We start from the raw sequence: 19,807 nt of genomic DNA, 5'->3' as shown, positions 1-19,807 counted from the left end.
ACTTCCCAGGGGACGGGGTCCGAGCCTGGAAGGAGGCAAAACCCTGAGCACGCCCTCGCCTGTGGACACTGTGATCCTGCCACAGGCTGGGCCGCAGCCACGTTCAGACACCCTGGAGCAGAAAGAACTTGGGTTGCTACAGAGCTACCTAAAGCCGCAAAACCCCTAAATGTCCCAAAGCTGGGAAAGGCTGGGTACACTCAGCCCACCCCTACAAGTGTCACGCAGCATGTACAACAATCAGCATCACTGAAGACAGTGTCCCTGAATGGGGGTGGGGTAGAAAATGGTACCCACCTGACAGAACCACAGAGTTGCTAAGATGGGAACTATATGTGGCTCTTAAACACAAGAGATGCAAAAACAGTGTCTTCACTGAATTTTGAAGGACATGGCAAAGTTATGATAGGCTGAGCAAAATGAGCATGAGGCTAGACGTGCTGGCTGGCCTCACCTATGCAAAACCAAACTCCCAGGGCAAGATGATGTCTGCAGGGGGTGAGGGCTGATTTTTCTTTTACTTATATTGGTCTGGGGTTTCTCTATTCTCTATAATAAGCTTTTGCTTTCATAATACAGCAACTGTAAAGGCCTTTTTATTAAAATAAGTCCGGTTGCGTGTCTGTCACTCTGAATGCAAAGAAAGGGGACTAGAGACTTCAGTACAGCTGCTTTTAACGTCTGGATGTTTGTTGACTTTGGAAGGTCTTCAAAATGTTCTAGTTTCTTTTTAAAAGCTCAAGCTAACTAATTAGTGCGTTTTAAAAGCACATGTTTTGCTTACCCGTCATTTCAATTTAAAATGTGTTACTTTTTTTTTTTTTTTTTTTGAGACGGAAGCTCACTCTGCCCCCAGGCTGGAGTGCAATGGTGCAATCTTGGCTCACTGCAACCTCCATCTCCCAGGTTCAAGCAATTCTCCTGCTTCAGCCTCCCAAGTAGCTGGGACTACAGGCATCCGCCGCCATGCCCGGCTAATTTATTCATATTTTTAGTAGAGACGGGATTTCACCATGTTGGTCAGGCTGTTCTCAAACTTCTGACCTCAAATGATCCGCCCGCCTCGGCCTCCCAAAGTGCTAGGATTACAGGTGTGAGTCACCGTGCCTGGCCACTCTTTTTTAAAGTTAACATTTTGGATAAAAATTGGGACAAGAATATGGTTTAGATTTCAGTCTTAGGCACACAGAACTCTGGAAGAACCCATGAGAAACAACAGGAGCTGAGTGAACGGGCCTGGCGCTGGGAACTTTTATTCTTTTGGGTTTTTTAACCACACGATTATACTGAAAATTTGCTGCACTAGCAATTTTTTTTTTTTTTTTTTTTTTTTGAGACAGGATCGTGCTCTGTCACCCAGCCTCGAGTGCAGTGGCATGAACACAGCTCACTGCAACCTCGACCTCCCAGTCTCAAGCAATCCTCCCACCTCAGCCTCTCAAGTAGCTGGGACCACAGGTGTTCACCATGCCAGGCTAATTTTTTTTTCTTTCTCTTTCTTTTCTTTCTTTTTTTTCTCTCTCTCTCTTTCCTTCCTTCCCCTTTCCTTTTTTTTTTTTTTTTTTTTGTAGAGACAGGGGGTCTCACTACATTGCCTAGGCTAGCCTCGAACCCCTGAGCTTAAGCAATTCTCCTGCTTCAGCCTCATTCTCTAGGAGCCTGAGCAGCTGAGGACACTCCTGGTTGTGGCCTCTCTAACCAAAGCTTCCTGGACTCCAGCTGAGCAAAAGCTGGGGTGACGAGGGACAGCCCACAGAGCTGGGCAACCATGCAGGTCACAAGGTCTCCCCACCGTGCCTGCTGGAAACACCTGGCCTTCATCTCAACCTGATCCAGCAACTCGAAACCTCGTTTCCAAGAGGGCAAAGAGCCGCCCAGCCAGAGGAAGCCGAGGGGCTCTGCCGGGGCTGCCGCTTCACAGTGGGCTGTGCTTCTTCCTCCAGGAGTGTTCGCTCCTGAGTAGGAGATCCCAAGCCTCCCTTCTGCCACCCGACTGTGCCTGGGGTTTGAGACCTGGGTTCCTACCACTTCTGAAGCCAAATTTGCAAAATCTGCCCAGAAAATGTGCAGAGCTCAAAGCCCTGGGCATGGGCTCTCCACGGTCCTGGGCCCCTGCTCTCAGCCCCACCAGGAAGGAGTGGAGACCCTCACCTATATACCCATTTCACAGATGGGGAAACTGAACCCTGGGTCAGCCCCTACACTCCACCACTCAGCTCCCCCAGAATGCCAGAGGCTTTGTGTCCACAGGGCCACCCCCGGGCAGCCACCTTGCCCCAGATGTCACATTCTGAACACACTTCCCAAACCAAAGCAGCTCTGGCGTCTCATTTCCCCCACACCTGCCAAGTTCTGTCCCCAAACATGCAGCAGAACTAAGAATTCACAAAGCCCCAAGATCGACTGCTCACTGTCCTGCCGTCACATTGGGGGCACTCTGGGTCTTCATTAACATGGGGGAGCCTCTCCCAATCTGATCCGATCAGGTCCCATCTGGGCTTCCTGAGCCCCGACCCATGCTGCTTGTCCTGCACATGTTGCAGCTTTCCCATCATCCTGGCCCCAGAAACAGCTGCTCCACAGCCACTCAAGCATTCTTTTCAAAGCCTGTGGAGGCCCCCACCCAGGACCAGTGGACACTTCACACCCACTGTGCCAGGAGCACACCTGGGGCCAGGTACATGGCACAACCCAGACTCCGGTCTCTGCAAAGAAGCTCCAGGCCAGCTGCCCCTAGGGGCGATGGCATCTCGCCCCAAAAGAAGGCTGGGAAGGCTTCTCACAGGAGGGCATCTGCACTGAGGCCTGAAATGCCCAACAAACTGAATTAATTCCTCGGCACCCTGCTCCTATCCCATGAACAACGCCTGCTCTGTGTCCCACCCCGCAGGTATGTGGATTCCCCAGATACTCCAAGTTCTCACTTCCTTGGGCCTCACAGCCCAGGTGGCACCTCCCTGCCCACTGAGAGCCCCAGCGTCACTGGCCACAAACCTCCCAAGTTCCTCTGTGGTCAGGGCAGCTTCCCTCTCCCGAGTGCCCACAGTGCCCACACACACCACGAGCATCAGCACCCGGCCCACCTCCCCTGCTAGACAATCAGAGCTGGCACCCAAGCCACAGCCACGGAGGGAAACACAAAGACCATCTGGGGCCAGAGTTGGACAAGGCAGGGTCAGCAGGGGAGGGAGGCAGCCAAGTCAGCTGTCCCAGCCCAAGTGGCCTGGGAATCCAACGAGTGGGCAGACCCTCCAGCTGAGCTACAAAAGGCTTGGCGGGGTAGCCCACACACCCCGGCCCGAGGCTCCCGCAACCCAGATGCTCCTCCCACTGGGTCTCCTGCACCAGGTCTGAACAAAACTGGATGCTCGCCAGCACTCAATGCTGCCCAGCTTCTCATGGGCTCCAAGGGCCTGGGAAGGAGAAGCAGGTTTACCTATCACACTTTTGGCAAATGACGCTCTTTTGAGAGTGGCCAGGCCCAAGTCGCCAATCTTCACAGACCCAGTTGGTCCGGTGATAAAAATATTGTCGCATTTCAGGTCTCGGTGGATGATGGGTGGCGTCCTCGTGTGCAGGAACAGCAGGCCCTTCAGGATCTGCCGGCACCAGCTGCGGAGAACCTTGGGCTTCATCACCTTGAACCGCTTCAGGTACCTGCAGGGGTTCACGGGCACAGCTCACCAAGCAGCTCGCCGGCAGCGGCCCCCTAGCAAAGCCCCCGCCTAACACTGCTCAGGCCTGGTACGAAGTCCATTCCCGTGCACACGGCACATACCTGTGACAGGTAGTGAAGGTGAGACGGGAGGGCCGGACAGTTCCGCCCTGGAGCCAGGCCCCCGAGCAGGCAGCTGGGTGGGCTCACAACCCTCTTGCTCCCCTGATGCCAAGGACCTGGCTACTAAAGCTCATACTAAGCTCCATCTTGACCTCACTGGGAGATGGTGCCAGGCTGACTTGCAAGTTGCCCAAGGCAGGACGGAGGACCAGCCAGCAGATGCTCAGGTGAGGGGATGAGGGTTATGAAAGGCCAGGGCCTGTCAGAACCACAGGAACCAGCTGGGGCTCTCTCTGCCACTGGCCACCTGTGTGGCCTGCCCTGAGCTGTGCCCTGGGAGGAGGTGTGTAGGTGAAGCTGAGAAAAGGGCTCTCCTCTTGCAGCGCATCCACCTATGAGGGAAACTGCCCGGCTGAGGGGCACTGAGGCCCTGCCCAAGGCTGCAGGGTCCAGTGGTTCAGATGGACCCAGGATACAGCACCAGGTAGGGAGCCCTCATCCCCACAGTACAGACTGGGACCTTAGTGAGCAGCAACAGGCTGCCGTGGCCACCCCACTCCCCACTCCCCAGCCCTCACTAACCACCTCCACGTCCTCAGAATCCCACAGTCCCCACTGTGCACCCCACCCAGCCTGTGTCCTGAGCCTGAGGATGTGCTGGGCTGGCTCCCAGGCAGAAACAGAACCCCAGCCAGAAACAAGGCCCAGACACCATAGACAGATCAACCATCTCCCTGGGAAGTAAACCACCTCCTGGCATCCCATGCAGGAGAGGAAAGAGGAGACAGCCTCCCACAGGCAGCAGCCAGGACCACCCCAGCAGCCCAAGACCTCACCCCCAGCTATGGTGGCCCTGCACACAGGCCAGGACCCGCCCCAGCCCTCAGGAAGCAGAGCTTACGTCTTCAGCGTCCCTGAGGTCATCAGCTCGGTCACCAGCACAATGCACCGCTTGCCCTTGGCGCTAGACTCCCAGAAGTCGTAGAAGCGCACGATGTTGGGGTGCTGCAGGCCTTTCAGCATCTCAGCCTCTTCCTTGAACCGCTGCCGCTCCAGCTTAGTGAGCTTCCGGTCCTAGAGGGCAAGAGACATGCTAAGTGGGCAAGAGATGGGACACAGAAGGGGACACAGTGGCATCACATCCCAGCAGCGCCACGCAGTAGGACCAGCTCTTCCCATACCCACAGGCAGCTAAGCGGTTACGACAGAAAGGCATGCAGACACTGGCACCACAACTGCTGACTCCTTAGTCCCCACAACCCTGGACACAGCCCCCAAAAAGGGACCTCAGCAAAAAGACATCCTAGGAAGCCGAAGAGGTCTCGCAAATCCACACAGTCACACTTACTTTTTCCAAAAATACACCTCTGAGGCCTTTGCGTCCTCCACAATCACTCACTTTCTGTGTGTTTGTGAAAAGAATGGATCATCAGTTTACTTCTAACGTATACACAACTCAGAAGAAGTGCTCAGGGCCCAGTGGATTAGAACAGAGGAGACGTGGACAGGTGACTGAGATAAGAGCTGAGAATGGAGGGAAGAGAAAAGCCCCAGCAGAGCCAAACTGACCAGTCAGAAGCCCAGAGGGCAGCCCAGGCCCTCCTGTGCAGGAGGACACAGCAGACATCTCCCCAGACCCTTGGGCCACTGTGTCTGCACAAGCCAGCAGAACCAATCACTGACCTAAGTTTAAATAGAAAACAGCAAACAAATGCCACCATCATCACCCGGGAACCCTGGTCAGGTGCATGCCCCACACGCCCGCTCTGCCCACCATCCCACAAGGGAACCACCAACCCCAGGCACCACATTCAAACACCCCTCAGCACTGGCCACCCTCCTGCCGCCTGCCCAACCCCACCTCTCCTCTCTGACTCCCACCACCCCGTCTGAGCTCACCCATCCCTCGCCACCCTGTCTCCCACCTCATCCTTCACTGTAGTCCCCCTGGATCCTGGCCTTTCCCTTCCCCCAAATACTTCAATAGATTCTCTCCACAGAGGGCTCAGAATAAATCCAGGGAGCCTGCATGGCCCTGAAGGCTCCATGTGCTTCCAACTTCCCCTCACGAGGTGACAGCCATGTCCAAAGGCCCAGCCAAGGCCTCTCCTCCTGCTGCACACGTGCCACGCCCTTCTCACCTCCACCTGAGGTCCTGCCCCCAGGATCACCTCCTCATCTTGGTCCAATGAGCCCACAAAGCAATGCCTGCCTCTGTGGCACCAATTCCCATGGGAATGTCAGAAAAGAAACATGTATTTTCAGAAGGAAACCAGAAACATAACTAAACACAGAACAGCAAAATTCCGGGGAATTCTAAACAGACAGAAAGCAGGTAAATCTGGACAGATGAGGGGAGAGATCAGAGTGAAAGTAAATGCAAGCCAAGACCTCTGGATCCTTCCGGAAAGGCCCAAAGAACATCAAGCCAGACTCCAAAGCAGAGAGGAGAAGTGGGCGGCAGGATCGCGACAAGGGTCATCTTGGGAAAAAAAATTACATCCCAAATGCGGCCGCGCCCATGAGACCTTCTTCCTCCATCAACCCGCCAGACCCCTCCCCACAGCACACACCCTCATGGGCCCCTTCATTCCAGTGTGGGACTGTGCAGTGACTATCACCACAGGGCCAGGCAATACCCAGAGAAGCCATTGTCATGATGGGGCCAACCTAGAAAACAAATAATTCAGAGACCAACGGCAACTCCCAAAAAAATCTAATTAATGTTCCCATAAAGATTCAAGAAGTTGACACAAGTAAGTAAAATCAAGCTTCTATTTAGAAAGGAACACTCGAGGAAGAGCTCTTGCAAATTATCACAGGGATGGGGACTGCCCTTACTAACAAGCTCAGTGTTTTAGAAATAAGATATTCCATAATCCAATGAAACATTAAGTACAAAAAAGTTCAGGTTTAATCCAGACAATAAAATGGAAACATGTTCTACTCATCAAAAACGATTCTTTAAGCCAGGTGCGATGGCTCATGCCTGTAGTCCCAGCTACTCGAGAGGCTGAGGCAGAGGATAGCTGGAGCCCAGAAGCTCAAGACCAGCCTGGGTAACACAGCAGGACCCCATCTCCAAAAAAATGGTTATTTATTTAAGTCAAGTCACAAACTGGGAAAAACTATTCTCAATACATACATCTGACAAAGGACTCAGATCCAAAATGTATAGAGAACTCCTGTAATTTAATAATAAACACATGAACAGATACTTCACCAAAGACACAGAAATGGCCAACAGCATACGGAAAGAGGCTGAGCATCATCAGTCGCTGGGAAAATGCCAACAAAGACCACACTGAGATACATCCCACACCCACCAGAAGGGCTAAATTAAAAGATGGATACAGCCGAGTGCAGTGGCTCACACCTGTAATCCCAGCACTGTGGGAGGCCAAGGCGGGTGGATCACGAGGTCAGGAGATCGAGACCATCCTGGCTAACACGGTGAACCCCGTCTCTACTAAAAATACAAAAAATTACCCAGGCGTGGTGGCGGGCGCCTGTAGTCCCAGCTACTTGGGAGGCTGAGGTAGGAGAATGGCATGAACCCAGGAGGCGGAGCTTGCAGTGAGCCGAGATTGTGCCACTGCACTCCAGCCTGGGCAAGAGTGAGACTCTTGTCTCAAAAAAAAAAAAAAAAAGGTGGATACTTCCAGCTGCTGGGAGGCTGGGGAACAGTGGGCCCCACCTGGCACACGGCTACCAGGAGTTCAGGTGGTGCAGCCCTCAGAGGAAGGCTTGGCAGGGTTCACACCTGCTCTGTATCCAGCCACTCCCCTCCCGGGATCCATCTGGGAGAAAGGAAAACACAGGTCCATAAAAAATGGACTTGGATATTGGAAGCAGCATAATTCATCACAGCCCCACCTGGAAACCACGAAAACGTTTGGGGCCAGGTGAATGAACTGTGCTGCACCCATCCAAATGGGACCATGGCTCAGCAGCAAAAAGGAGCACGCTCCTGTCTCTCAGCAGCACAGGTGAAGGTCAAAAGCATCGGACTGAACAAAAGAAGCCAAACAAAAGAATATGTCTGGTAGGACCCCCATCTTCACGTGAAACTCTGGAAAAGACAAACTAATATCTGGGGGATGCCATCAGAATAATGGTTACCTCTGGGGTGGGTAGAAGTGGGAGCCAAGAGATCTTGGGGTGGGGGGTGATGGAGAAATGTTCCACATCATAACAGAGCACGTGGGCTCCACCTCTATGTGCATTTGTCAGAGCTCAACTTGCACACTTTAGTTCTGTGTGTTTCATTATATGTAAATTACCCTTCAATTTTTCATATGTAAAAAAAAAAAAAAAAAAGGAAAAAAATCCAAAGACCAAATGAGAGAAGTAGAAGAAACAAAATAGAAGAGAAACATTAAGAGACATGGAAGAACTGCCTGGAAGTCAAACTATGTCAAAAGGGTTCTAAGAACAGACACCATGAAGTATAAACAGATAGTAGAATAGCATTTCCCTGAGCTGGAAGGAGAACGATTTAGAATAAAATGGCCCACCAAGGCCAGGTCAGAGTAAATGAACAGCCCACCTCCAGGCTGTTCTAGTGTAATGTCAGAACCCCGAGCAAGTCCTATCTGCAAAGGAACGGCCCAGGTGGGTGGCGAGTCTAATCAGAGACACTGGGCGCAGGTGGCGGGGACAGTGTCCTCAAAGTGCTAACTCAGAATTCTATACGCCGTCAAACGGACACCAAGCCAGGCGGTCCAGACTCATTTTCAGACATGCAGGAGCTGAAAGTTAACTTCCCATGCAGTCTAGGTGGAACAAGTTACTGGAAGAAATGTTTCCACAACACACAATACAACATAACACAACACAACACAACAGAAAGATATGCACCCAGGGTGACCCTCGAGGTCCCTGGGGGTGAAGGAAGCTGGAGAGGAGATGGCAGTGCTCAGCTAGGCCAGTTCGCCCAGGAAGCCTTCTCTGGGAAACAGCATGTCAGTTTACAATTCCCTTTCTGTGCGCCTAGTCCTTAATTCTAGAGGAAACTCACAGGATCATTTATAGCACAAGTTATTTTTGCCAGTATTTTAGCACCAACAGTAACGTGTAAAAGATTTCATTGTAGTTTCAGAGCAAAATGTTCACATTCTAAATGACTAAGAAAAAACGGGAAGTAGGGGGGCGTACCCTGCATGCACTACAGTCTTCATTTTTAACAGCACTTACCTACTGAAGTTGATATATTTAAGACACGAAAGTCAGAAATGGTTAACAATGGTGCCTCTTAAAGGTGGGCTTGGAAGGGAAGAGGATCTCATTTTATATTCTACACCACACGACTATTTTAATCAATGTGACACATTGCTTGGTAATTTTTATGGTAGGGGAGACAGGGCTGTCACCTGGGCTGGAGTGCCGTGGTGTGATCATAGCTCACTGCAGCCTCAATTTCCTGGGCTCAGGTGACCCTCCCACTTCAGCCTCTTGAGTAGCAGGGACTACAGGCACATGCTACCACACTGGCTAGTTTTATTTTTTTAGAGATGGTGGTCTCACTATGTTGCCCAGGCTGATCTTGAACTCCTGGGCTCAACAGATCCTCCTGCCTTGGCCTCCCAAAAGTGCTGGCATTACAGGTGTGAGCCACCATGCCCAGCCTGCTTGGTACTTTAACAGTCGGTTAGTTGTGTCCCCCTCTGAGCCCTGCCCAGAGCCCACCTACAGGGTATGCTGCCCCCACAGAGCCTGTCCACATCCTCATCACCTGTTTGCTGACCTCGGGTTGGCCTGCATTACAGGAGCAACTCCATGAACATCTGGGGACTGAATTCATTCATTAACCTACTAGGAAGGCTCACAGTCAACAAGCCAGGGCAGGAAGAATGCACCTGATCCCTAAGTGATTTCCAAATCCTGCCAGACTCAAACGGTGCTTAAAGGTTTGGTGTTGAGTCAGAGGCGGGGGGCTCCTGGCTGCTCACTCAACGTGATACCCCTCCCTCCCAGACACTGGAGGGTAAAGTCAATCAGCACCAGTCTTCCTCCTACCAAGTCTCTAATGCTATGCAAATTCATGGCTCTTGTTCCCTCATAGTGGTGAAAATCAATCAGACGACAAAAGATTTGAGGCATTCTGGGACAATGCCAGCTCTTATTTGCTCTAGGAAAAAGGTCTTGTGGGTCACACACAGGCAAGGCAGGACAGCACCCTCCAAGCCAGGCAGCAAAGCCCCTCAAGGGCTGCACGAGTCACACAGCCAGGGTGGTCACAAGATTCTTGGTCCCAACGGGCCTTCCCAGCACCCCCAGGACACCTGGGAAACACACCAGGGGTTGCCTTCGGTGTTGACTGAGAGCATCAGAGGTTCCTGCCCTGAACATGGCAGGGTGTCTGCAGGCAGCCCCCTCCTATGACACTTCAGGGCCACCTGCTCTGCCAGAGCAGTCCCCAGTGGGCAACGGTTAGAGATGTCAGACCTACTAGGGGCACACTTGGGATTCCGTGGCATCCTCCTTTCAGCTAGGCAGGACCCCAAAATCCAACCCCTTGAAGGGGCAGAACTGGGTCCCACCAGGAGGTGGGCCCCACACACACTCGGGCAGAGGAGAGTGCCCAGAACCAGCAAGGCCGAGCCCCGAAAGATAAGCCTGCTGCAGGGCCTCACTCCAGTTCCATGGGGCCGTAAATCAAAACCAAAGGAAGCCTGGAGCATCTCTGTCCACAACAGTCCCACGCACAGAGAACTGGCCCAGGACAGAGGCCCCAGGTGCAGGATGGGAGGGCATCAGGTCTCTGGTAGAGCTCAGGCCTAACCAAGGACTCATCTCCCTGTCACTTAAGTGCTCACACCCAAAAGCCATGATATCCACAAGGACACACTGGGAAGACAGCATGAGACTTCCACCATATATGTGTCCCTCTCTGTCCCCTCCACCCCCGGGAGGGTGTCCCCACTGCTCCAGGAGGCCCGGCATCCCCACACACTCCACGCCCTCCTGGTGGGAAGAGCCTCCCTGCTCCTCCCAGGTCCGGAAGATGTGAACCAGTCGACCTAAGCTGGGGGCCAGCAGGCTCCTGCCTGCCCTTTCACCACAAAGTGGAGAGAGGGTCTGGGTCTGGTTCCAGGAGGACAGGGTTTGGCAAGTGCGCAGGAATGGCTGGTGCAGAGTAAGCCACACCATCCCCCATGCTCTGTCTGGAGTTGCTCAGATAGTCACGGAGGCTCTGGGTGCGCGGAAAGGGCTGTTCACAATCCCATGGGAACGCAGCCAACAGATGAGAAAACCAATAAATATGCAACTACACACTGTGCCAAAAATTACCAGTCAGGGCACCCCTGCCCCCGAGGAAAAGCTCCAGTTTCAGGCAGCCTGGGGAAGAGGGTATCCCCCACCCCACCTAAGGCATAGGCAGGTCTGAGGTCCCTGGAGGAAGTGGCCTCTGTGCAGGCATGATGTTTGAGCAGTGAGTGGTTTAAGTCACTACAGGGCCAGGCAACGGGGCGCCACTTGGACAAGAGGCAGGCACTGGGCCTGCTCTGCAGTGAGTGGTCAGTGGGCTCAGTGGAGCCATTTTGATGTCAACACCAGGCACCCGCCACCGACCAGCGAAGGGGAGGCCTGACAGAGCTCTTCCACCTGCTGCCTCCAACATTCTCTGCTGATCTTAAAACAAACTCACTTCCTTTAAATCCAAGTTCCCTCTTTAACCTCATCTTGAACAACAAAATACACAATCGCATTGACAGGTGAGCCAGTGTGTGTTTTTTCTAATTCATGATTTTAAAAAGAACATCACGGCTGGGCACGGTGGCTCACACTGGTAATCCCAGCACATTGGAAGGCCGACGCAGGCAGATCACCTGAGGTCAGGAGTTCGAGACCAGCCTGGCCAATGTGGTGAAACCTCATCTCTATTAAAAATACAAAATTAGCCAGGCGTGGTGGCAGGCGCCTGTAATCCCAGCTACTCGGGAGGCTGAGGCAGGAGAATCGCTTGAACCTGGGAGGTGGAGGTTGTAGTGAGCCGAGATCGCACCATTGCACTCCAGCCTAGGCAACAAGAGTGAAACTCTGTCTCAAAAAAAAAGAACATCACTATAAAGATGAACATTTTTCCTGACACCACCAAATAAAAGTGGCCAAGGAGTGTGAGGAGTCACAGACGGAGGCTGATGTGCCCCCAGAGTTGTTTGCAGAAAAGGGACCCTGACGCCAGTGACCTGTCCCAGATGCTGCCCTCCATCTGGATGAGTGCAGCCAGGGAAGGAGGTGCTCAGTTGGGGGTGAGTAGGTGGCACTGGACTCTTCCCACATTCAGTCTTCTTTGTCAAGGGCTCCAAGAAATTTACAATTCTCTGAGGCAGAAATCTGAACTTGAATATCTGGCCCCTGGTTGCTTTTGTAAATCATACTATTTTATTTAAAAAGGGAGGGAGGAATTACTAGCTGGGTGTGGTGGCACACGCCTGGTGTCTCAGTTACTTGGGAGGCTGAGATGGGAGAATCACCTGAGCCCAGAAGCAGAGGTTGCAGCTGAGCCAAGATCCTGCCACTGCACTCCAGCCTGGGCCACAGAGCAAGACCCTGCCTCAAAAAAAGGGGGTGGGAAGGGGCAGAGGGAGCAGGGGAAGGTGCCAAGTGAGCTTTACTCTCTTAAAGGTCACCTGGGACCCTGCCCCCCACCACATACACACCGGTACTCACCCTGTCACCCACACCCAGAAAGAAGCAGGTGCCTGCCTGCCCCAGGGGTAAGCTGGGATGTAAAATGTGTCATCATAGGGTCAAACAGTTGTAAAAGATGCCATTTCCAGCATTTTATAAATACTGACTTTTAAAAAATGTTCTTTGAAATGTTTCCCGTGGAACCCAAGTGTCGGCAATCTGATGCCCTCCACCAGCTGTTTCTAAACATGTGAATAAACACGTCTCCAGCTCCAGCCAGGACGCAACCTCCATTCCCACGGAGGTGATGGACACGACGCGGCTCTTACCAAAAGCCTGTCACTGACTGCCCTGCCATCACATCCTTCCTATTGGAATCTAGCTTTTCTTAGTTTCCTACGATCATAAGACTCTAAGGACCAAAGGATTTTCTTCAGAACTGAATCACTACCATAAATTAGCAGTGCATAGTTGACCAAAGCAAAGAGATAACTAATTTTGTTGAAAGTGCCTCCGTTACTGAGCGAGATGGAGCTCTTGTGCCAATTACTTGGGGTGTCCATGGGTGACTCTAAATCATGTCTAGAAGGAGGCAGGCCCAGCATTGTTCTGTCCACCTTCTGGTATGTGGATGTTGAACTTTGAGAAAGCCTGATCCTGTCAGCCAGCAGACGGGTGGAGAGAGTCTGTCATGGCCTTGTCACGAACTCTCCACGCTCCCTCGAGCACGTACAAAACTCCAGCTGTCCTTCCCCGGGACCAGCTGGCAGCCGTGCCAGGGACTCCTCTAGGTTCTACTGAACACATGCAATGGGGGTGGTGCCCGGTCCATACAGGCTTCCCATGCCAGCACCCAGCGTAAGAGCCAGCAGCAAGGGGAGGTCCAGGCAAGGTCGGGGGTCCCCACCCACCTGCCTGTTAGGAAGCCCCCATGCCCAGCATGAGCACAGCAGGTCAGTTTTGGGACAGGCCCTCTGTGCAGGGCCCCGCCCTCCCCACCGCAGGGCACCAGGCACAGGGCAGGCTGCAGGAGCCCTCCCCATCCCAGGCCCACCCATTACCCTCCATCGTGGGCAAAGACAGGGCCACCATGGGAAGCCAGTGGAGCTGTCACCACGGGGCAGGGATGGGTGGGCAGCCCAGGAGGAGGGCAGGACCACAGAATGGAGCCATGAAGGCCAAGACAAAGAAGAGGACCAAAGGGGGACCCAGGCTGGGTCAGGCACCCCTGAGGCAATGAACCATGACAGGGTGCAGCTGACAGGACTGTGGACCACCTGGGGTGTGATGCTGGGGCAGCACAGGCAGGCAGGAGCCTTCCCAAGGTGCCCAGTCCCTGGGCCCACCACACCCACAAAGCCTCTCCCGGGACCTGAAGCCTCACAGTCCACAGACAAGATGTGGTCCTTCCTTCCAACACAAACCTCACCAGGGCCGGACAGTCCCCAGCCCCCTTCTCAGGCCACCCCATGGAGGTCTCCCCAGGTAAGGCCTGAGGGAGACCCAACCCTCTGCCCAACAGCAGCCGTGACACGCCGTCCAGTTAGTCTCTCTGCCTGTCAGCTCCTGGCTGGGCTGCAGGGTCATCAACTCTACCTCACTGGCCCCCATCCCCCTTCACAAAACAGGAAAGGTCGGAGGTCTCCTCAGGGTTGGTGCAAGCCTGTGCTGACAGGTAGAGTTGCCCAGAACCGCAGCTGGCACAGCCAGCCTCACCCTCGGCCCTTTCCTACCATGCCCCATCCTGCACTGGTGTTGGGCAGCGTGGACAGAACAGGAAAGGCTATTCCAACCAGAGAGATGGGGTGGAACCTAGGCTCAGACACTAACCCTGCCTCTGAGCTCAGCTCCCCATCTGTGTAGTGGGCAGATAGCAGCACCCATCCCCCACAGTGTCCAGCCCTCAGCAAGTAATATGCACCCTGCGTACACCCTCGTGGGCTCTGGATGGTACACCTGCCTCCAGGGGAGGCCTGGCCCACTGCAGATCAAGCAGACAGGACCTATGCTCATTCACACCCTGGGGGAACCACTTTAAACAACCAAGACTCCCTCCCCAACAACCCTGCAGCCAGGGAACCCTGTCCTGGAGGAAGAGGGGATCCCCTTTGGTCCCAGGCCTCTAACACCAGGTGATGTCCCAGCCAGGAGGAGCCGGGCGCTAAGCAGGGTGGGGCCTGGACGCACCTGCACTCTCCAGGCTTCCAGGGCAGGGCACCAAGGCCAGCGCCACCATCTGCACCTGCACTCAGCTGGATCAGAAATGACAGAGCCCAAGCGAGGAAGCAGGTGGGCAAGCTGGTGGCAACAGGTGGAGCTGGGCACATGGCATATGGGTGTTTTATTTCAAAATAAATGTTTTAAAGCTTGCAGGGCTGACCAAGAGCTCTATAAAAGCAAAGGAGCCCCCACACAGCCTCTTCAACCTGAGCGACCCCACTCTCAGCACTGCGGGTCCCCAGATGGGCTAAGCCTCGGCCCACACTACCCTGAGCAGGCACCTGCCCAGCCCTCTGTGGATGGGGGTCTCCCCAAGGACTAGCATCCTTAAATGAAGACCACCAGCTAAGAGCCAATGACAAACTTGGAAACAATCCACACTTAATCCTTAACATTAGGGGTCTCTGAGGGGAAAGGGAAAGGGCTTCCTCCCTAGGATCCATATCCACACTTTTGGATGCAGGTATCCCTGCTGCGGTCAGAAGAACTGATGAGCATTTGTCCTTGTGTGCACTTTTTGAAAGAGAGGAGCAGGAGGGACTCAAGCCGGGCATCACCCAGGGCTGCCGCAGGCCCTCCAGGACACTGGCCAGCCCCGCCCATGGCATGTTGACCAATGGGACTGGGGGTGTTGGTAGATACAGACCATTCACATTTAGGGGAAACGGCTCAGAAACCTACCTTGTCAGAGGGCCACCTCATCCCAAGGCACCTGCCATCAGGCTGGAGGGAGGGAGAGAGCTTGAACCCATGCCCCTCCCCTCGAGGGACATCCAGATGCCCTCCTCTCCTGCCTACAGGTGGGCTTAACACGGGCAGCTGAGGGGCAGAGGGACACAGGCCTGGCCCCTGGTCTCAGCCGCAAGTCCTGGTGCCATGTCACTGGGTGGCCACCCTCCTCTCCAAGGCCAGAGGTCAGCAGGCTGCCCTGGCCCTGCATGAGTCCTGAGAGCCAACCTGTCACATCCAGGCTCCCCACGCCCGTCTGTTCTCCTTCGGAGGCAGGGGGAAGAGGGAGAGCCAGGCAAGGGGTCCCTGGGGCAGAGGGGTGCAGCCAACTCAGGACAACCAAACCCCAGGAAGCTGGGGCAAGCCCTGGCCCTGACAGCAAGACAACCCAGACACACACCCCCAACACGGACAGGCAGCTGTGCAGGCAGCAGACACTGTGCAGGGCCAGCCCCAAAGGAGGAGGCCTTTCCTGTTCTCAAGGGAACACTGACGTTACTTCCTGACGGGGAAATGTCTGCTCGAACCCTCAGCCCTGGACCAGAGCAGTGGTTCAACCATCCCACGATGAAATGAAAATGGGGCCCTCCCAGTGGGCACACAAGTGAGGAAGAGAAATCCCCATGAGGCCATCCCACCACAAAAACTTTCCTGATTGCAGGCCTGGCTCCTCCCCAGGAGAACACATCGGCACTCACCCAAGGTAACTGGGAGCCCGGCGGGCACAGGCCAGGCGGCCACCCCTGCATCTGACCACACCATGTATCTGGTTTCTAGAAAGGGCCAGCCCCACCCCATGGCTACTTCCCGCAGGGACACCTAAAGATAGATTTGGATAGCACCAGGGACACAGGTCAGCAGGGTTAGCAGCTCCACCATCAAGAACAGCTCCTGTGGGGTGGGGCAGGCGGGGCAGCCCCAGGGCAAGGCCTGTGGAATCCTGTGGAGTTCCACAGAATTCTGAGGAGACAGCTGTAGAGGCCAAGCTACTGGGGTCTTCCTGCGGCTGCCCTGCCCCCACACAGGGTTCAAAGGCTCAGGGCACCCCAAGGTGGCAGTGGGTGAGGGTCTAACAGTCTGTGGAATATTGTGGACCCTCGAAGGCAGGCCCTTCCCCCCACCCCACCCCCCCAATATGGGGAAATACCCAGACCTGTAGCTCTGGACACTGAGGAAGGGCTGGGCATTCTGGTGCCTGCTACTGTACAAGGCCCTGGTTCTGGCTTGGTCTTCTATGCCTACGCCCAGAATGAAGTCACCTAGGCCTCACTTCCTTCCCTCCCCAGAGGCCCTAGGTGGCCCAAGCTATCACCAAGAGCTAAGATGACCTTGAAGGCCAGGCTACCAGGGTTCAAGGCCGGTGTTGGCCTCAGGTCAAGATGTCCACTGAATAAACATGCGCCCAGGCACAAACATCTGTGGTGTCCCTCTAAGCCAGGAATGGCACCAGGCTGCTTGGCACGGGAGTGGGGGCACCAACAGATGGCCCCAGCAGCATGAGATCAGGGCCACAGGAGGACCACAGAAGTGTAAAGCAGCGTGGGGGTGAGGTTAGGCCCCCGTGCCCACATCTGCTCCCCAATCCCATTAACTGACTCCTCAGTACCTCCCAGAACTGGCGGCAAGAGCCTTGGGGACCACAACTGAGACGGCAGGTGCACAGCACACATATACCTGAAATAAACCTCAGCACCACTCATCCTCATGCCGCCGTTCTGACTCTTCTGGAGAAAAGGAAACCCCACACTCAGCACTGCTTCTCCCACTAAAGTTGTGCGGCCCAAAACAGTAGCTACACATGTGGCTAATGAGCACTTGAAATCAGGCCAGTCCAGGTTGAGATGTTCTGTAAGTGCGCAGTACGTTGCAGCGACGTAGTATCTTCTTAAAAGATTTTTTGGGCTGGGCGAGGTGGCTCTCGCCTGTAATCCCAGCACTTTGGGAGGCTGAGGCAGGAGGATCACAAGGTCAAGAAATCGAGACCATCCTGGCCAACATGGTGAAACCCCATCTCTACTAAAAATACAAAAATTAGCTGGGCGTGGTGGTGCACGTCTGTAGTCTCAGCTACTCGGGAGGCTGAGGCAGGACAATCGCTTGAACCTGGGAGGCGGAGGTTGCAGTGAGCCGAGATCTCGCCACTGCACTCCAGCCTGGCAACAGAGCGAGACTTCATCTCAAAAAAAAAAAAGATTTTTTTGAATCTTATTGATAATTTTATATTGATTCACATCAAAAACATAATATTTTAGATATACTAAATTCCATCTATTAAAATTAATTCCACCTGTTTTTTTTTTTTAGTTCTTTTTGTTTGTTTTTTTTGTTTGTTGGTTTGTTTTTTTTTTTTTTGAGACTGAGTCTCACTCTGTCACCCAGGCTGGTGTGCAGTGGTGCGATCTTGGTTCACTGCAACCTTCGTCTCCCAGGTTCAAGCGATTTTCCTGCCTCAGCCTCCTGAGCAGCTGATACCACAGGTGCTCGCTACCACGCCTGGCTAATTTTTGTTTCTGGTTTTTTGATACAGGGTCTCACTCTGTCACCTAGGCTGGAGTGCAGTGGTGTGATCATGGCTCACTGCAGCCTCGACCTCCTAGGCTCAAGCAATCCTCCCACCTCGGCCTCCCCAGTAGCATCACACTCAGCTAATTTTAGTATTTTTTGTAGAGATGGGGTTTTGCCATGTTGCCCAGGCTGGTCTCAAACTCCTGGGCTCAAGCGATCCACCCACCTCAGCCTCCCAAATGCTGGGACTACAGATGTGACCTACCACGCCTGGCTTCCACTTGTTCCTTTTATACTTTTAAAGTGACTGCTAAGCTGAAAATTGCACATATGGCTCACATTTGTGGCTCACATTACATTTCTATAGGACAGGAATGCCTTGGAGCATTACCACTAAGCAGTAGACTAAAAGCAGAGAAGCAGGGCAGAACTTCAGCAGTCTAACAGGGCTGGGAAGACAGCAACCAGAGCCAGAGCCTGCCAAGGAAGAGAGGCCTTGGTAGACGTGCAGGCTTTCAGATTAGCCCTTCCAGAAGGGCTGTATACTAGAAGGCTGGATAAAACAGAACAGACCAACCAGCCCTCACAGGGGCTGAAACACAGCTTTGAATCAGTTCAATTCCAGACTGGGTTAATATGATTTGCTCTTATTCTGCTACCTACTAGAGGCAGTAAAAAGTAAATCTCTAGTGAAAGACAAAATCACCCAGAGCCTCAAATATGTCCATAATTTCTAAACACATCAATAAAAAATGACCAAGAAGACCAGGAGACAAGACCAAATGATGAAAAATAAAAATAAAAGAAGAAAAACGAGATGATAACAACAAATTCCCAGGGGATCCAAATATTGCAGTTATCAGACACAGACTTTAAAATTTGTGTGAAATTAAAATTAGTGTAAAATTAGTATGGTCCAAAAAATAGCAGGACAAATAATTTCACCAGAACTAAAATCTATGAAATCAGAAACAGATGGAAATCTAGAACTAAAAAGTAAAATTAAACCCATCCATTGAGTTCAACAGCAGATTAGACATAGTTGAGAAGAGGATTAGCATACTGGAAGGCAGTAGAAAATAAACGAACTGAAACATGGACAAATGCATATGAAAAAGAAAATTAAAAACTTATAGAAGACAAAGGGGAAGGTCCAACCTATGTGGAAATGTGGTTCTGGAAAAAGAGGGTATAAATAATGAAATCAAAACATTATTTTAAAAATAAGGCCAGGTACAGTGGCTCATGCGCCTGTAATCCCAGCACTATGAGAGGCCGAGGTGGGTGGATCACCTGAGGTCAGGAGTTTGAGACCAGCCTGGCCAACATGGCAAAACCGTCTCTACTAAATATGCAAAAATCAGCTGGGCATGGTGGCTAGCACCTTTAATCTCAGCTATAGTCAGGGAGAATTGCTTGAACCCAGGAGGCAGAGTCTGCAGTGAGCCGAGATCACACCACTGCACTCCAGCCTGGGCAACAGAGCAAGACTCCATCTCAAAAAATAATAATAATAAATAAAAATAATACCCCAGTTTGTGACCAGCTTGGGCAACATAGGGAGACCCCATCTCTACAAAAAAATTAAAATAGCCAGGCATAGTGGCGCATGCCTGCAGTTCCAGCTACTCAGGAGGCTGAGATCAGAAGATCACGGGACCCCAGGGGTCCTAGGCTGTAGTGAGCTATGATTACACCACTGCACTCCAGCCTGGGTGACAGAGCAAGGCCTCATCTCCAAAATAATAATAATAATAATGCTACCACATTTTCTAAAATTGAAGCAAGACACCCATAGATTCAAGAAGTGCTAAAAGCCCCAAGCAGATTAGATACAAAGAAAGCCACACCTGGGCACATTACCGTATAAAACTCCTAAGAATCAAACACAAAGAGAATATCTTAAACTCAGCAAAGGGTGGGGGAGGGGCACTACCT

The 19,807-nt window shown here is 52.8% G+C and overlaps 1 protein-coding gene across 25 annotated transcripts in view; it reads right to left on the bottom strand.

The window, feature by feature from the left end:
* Positions 1-19,807, bottom strand: part of WNK2 (WNK lysine deficient protein kinase 2) — a 141,778-nt gene that overhangs the window by 90,904 nt on the left and 31,067 nt on the right. For all 25 annotated transcript variants that reach the window (XM_024252714.3, XM_054520235.2, XM_054520241.2 and 22 more), the window contains exons 3-4: positions 4,680-4,852; positions 3,437-3,657 (exon numbers count right to left, since the gene is read on the bottom strand). In XM_024252714.3, the coding sequence (XP_024108482.3) occupies positions 3,437-3,657; positions 4,680-4,852 (394 nt within the window). The remainder of the gene's footprint in view (positions 1-3,436; positions 3,658-4,679; positions 4,853-19,807) is intronic.

This window comes from Pongo abelii, chromosome 13 (assembly GCF_028885655.2).
Source record: "Pongo abelii isolate AG06213 chromosome 13, NHGRI_mPonAbe1-v2.0_pri, whole genome shotgun sequence".
Lineage (NCBI taxonomy): Eukaryota > Metazoa > Chordata > Mammalia > Primates > Hominidae > Pongo > Pongo abelii.
The sequence above is the reverse complement of the archived record's forward strand: the minus strand, read 5'-3'. Positions and strand labels throughout refer to the sequence as shown.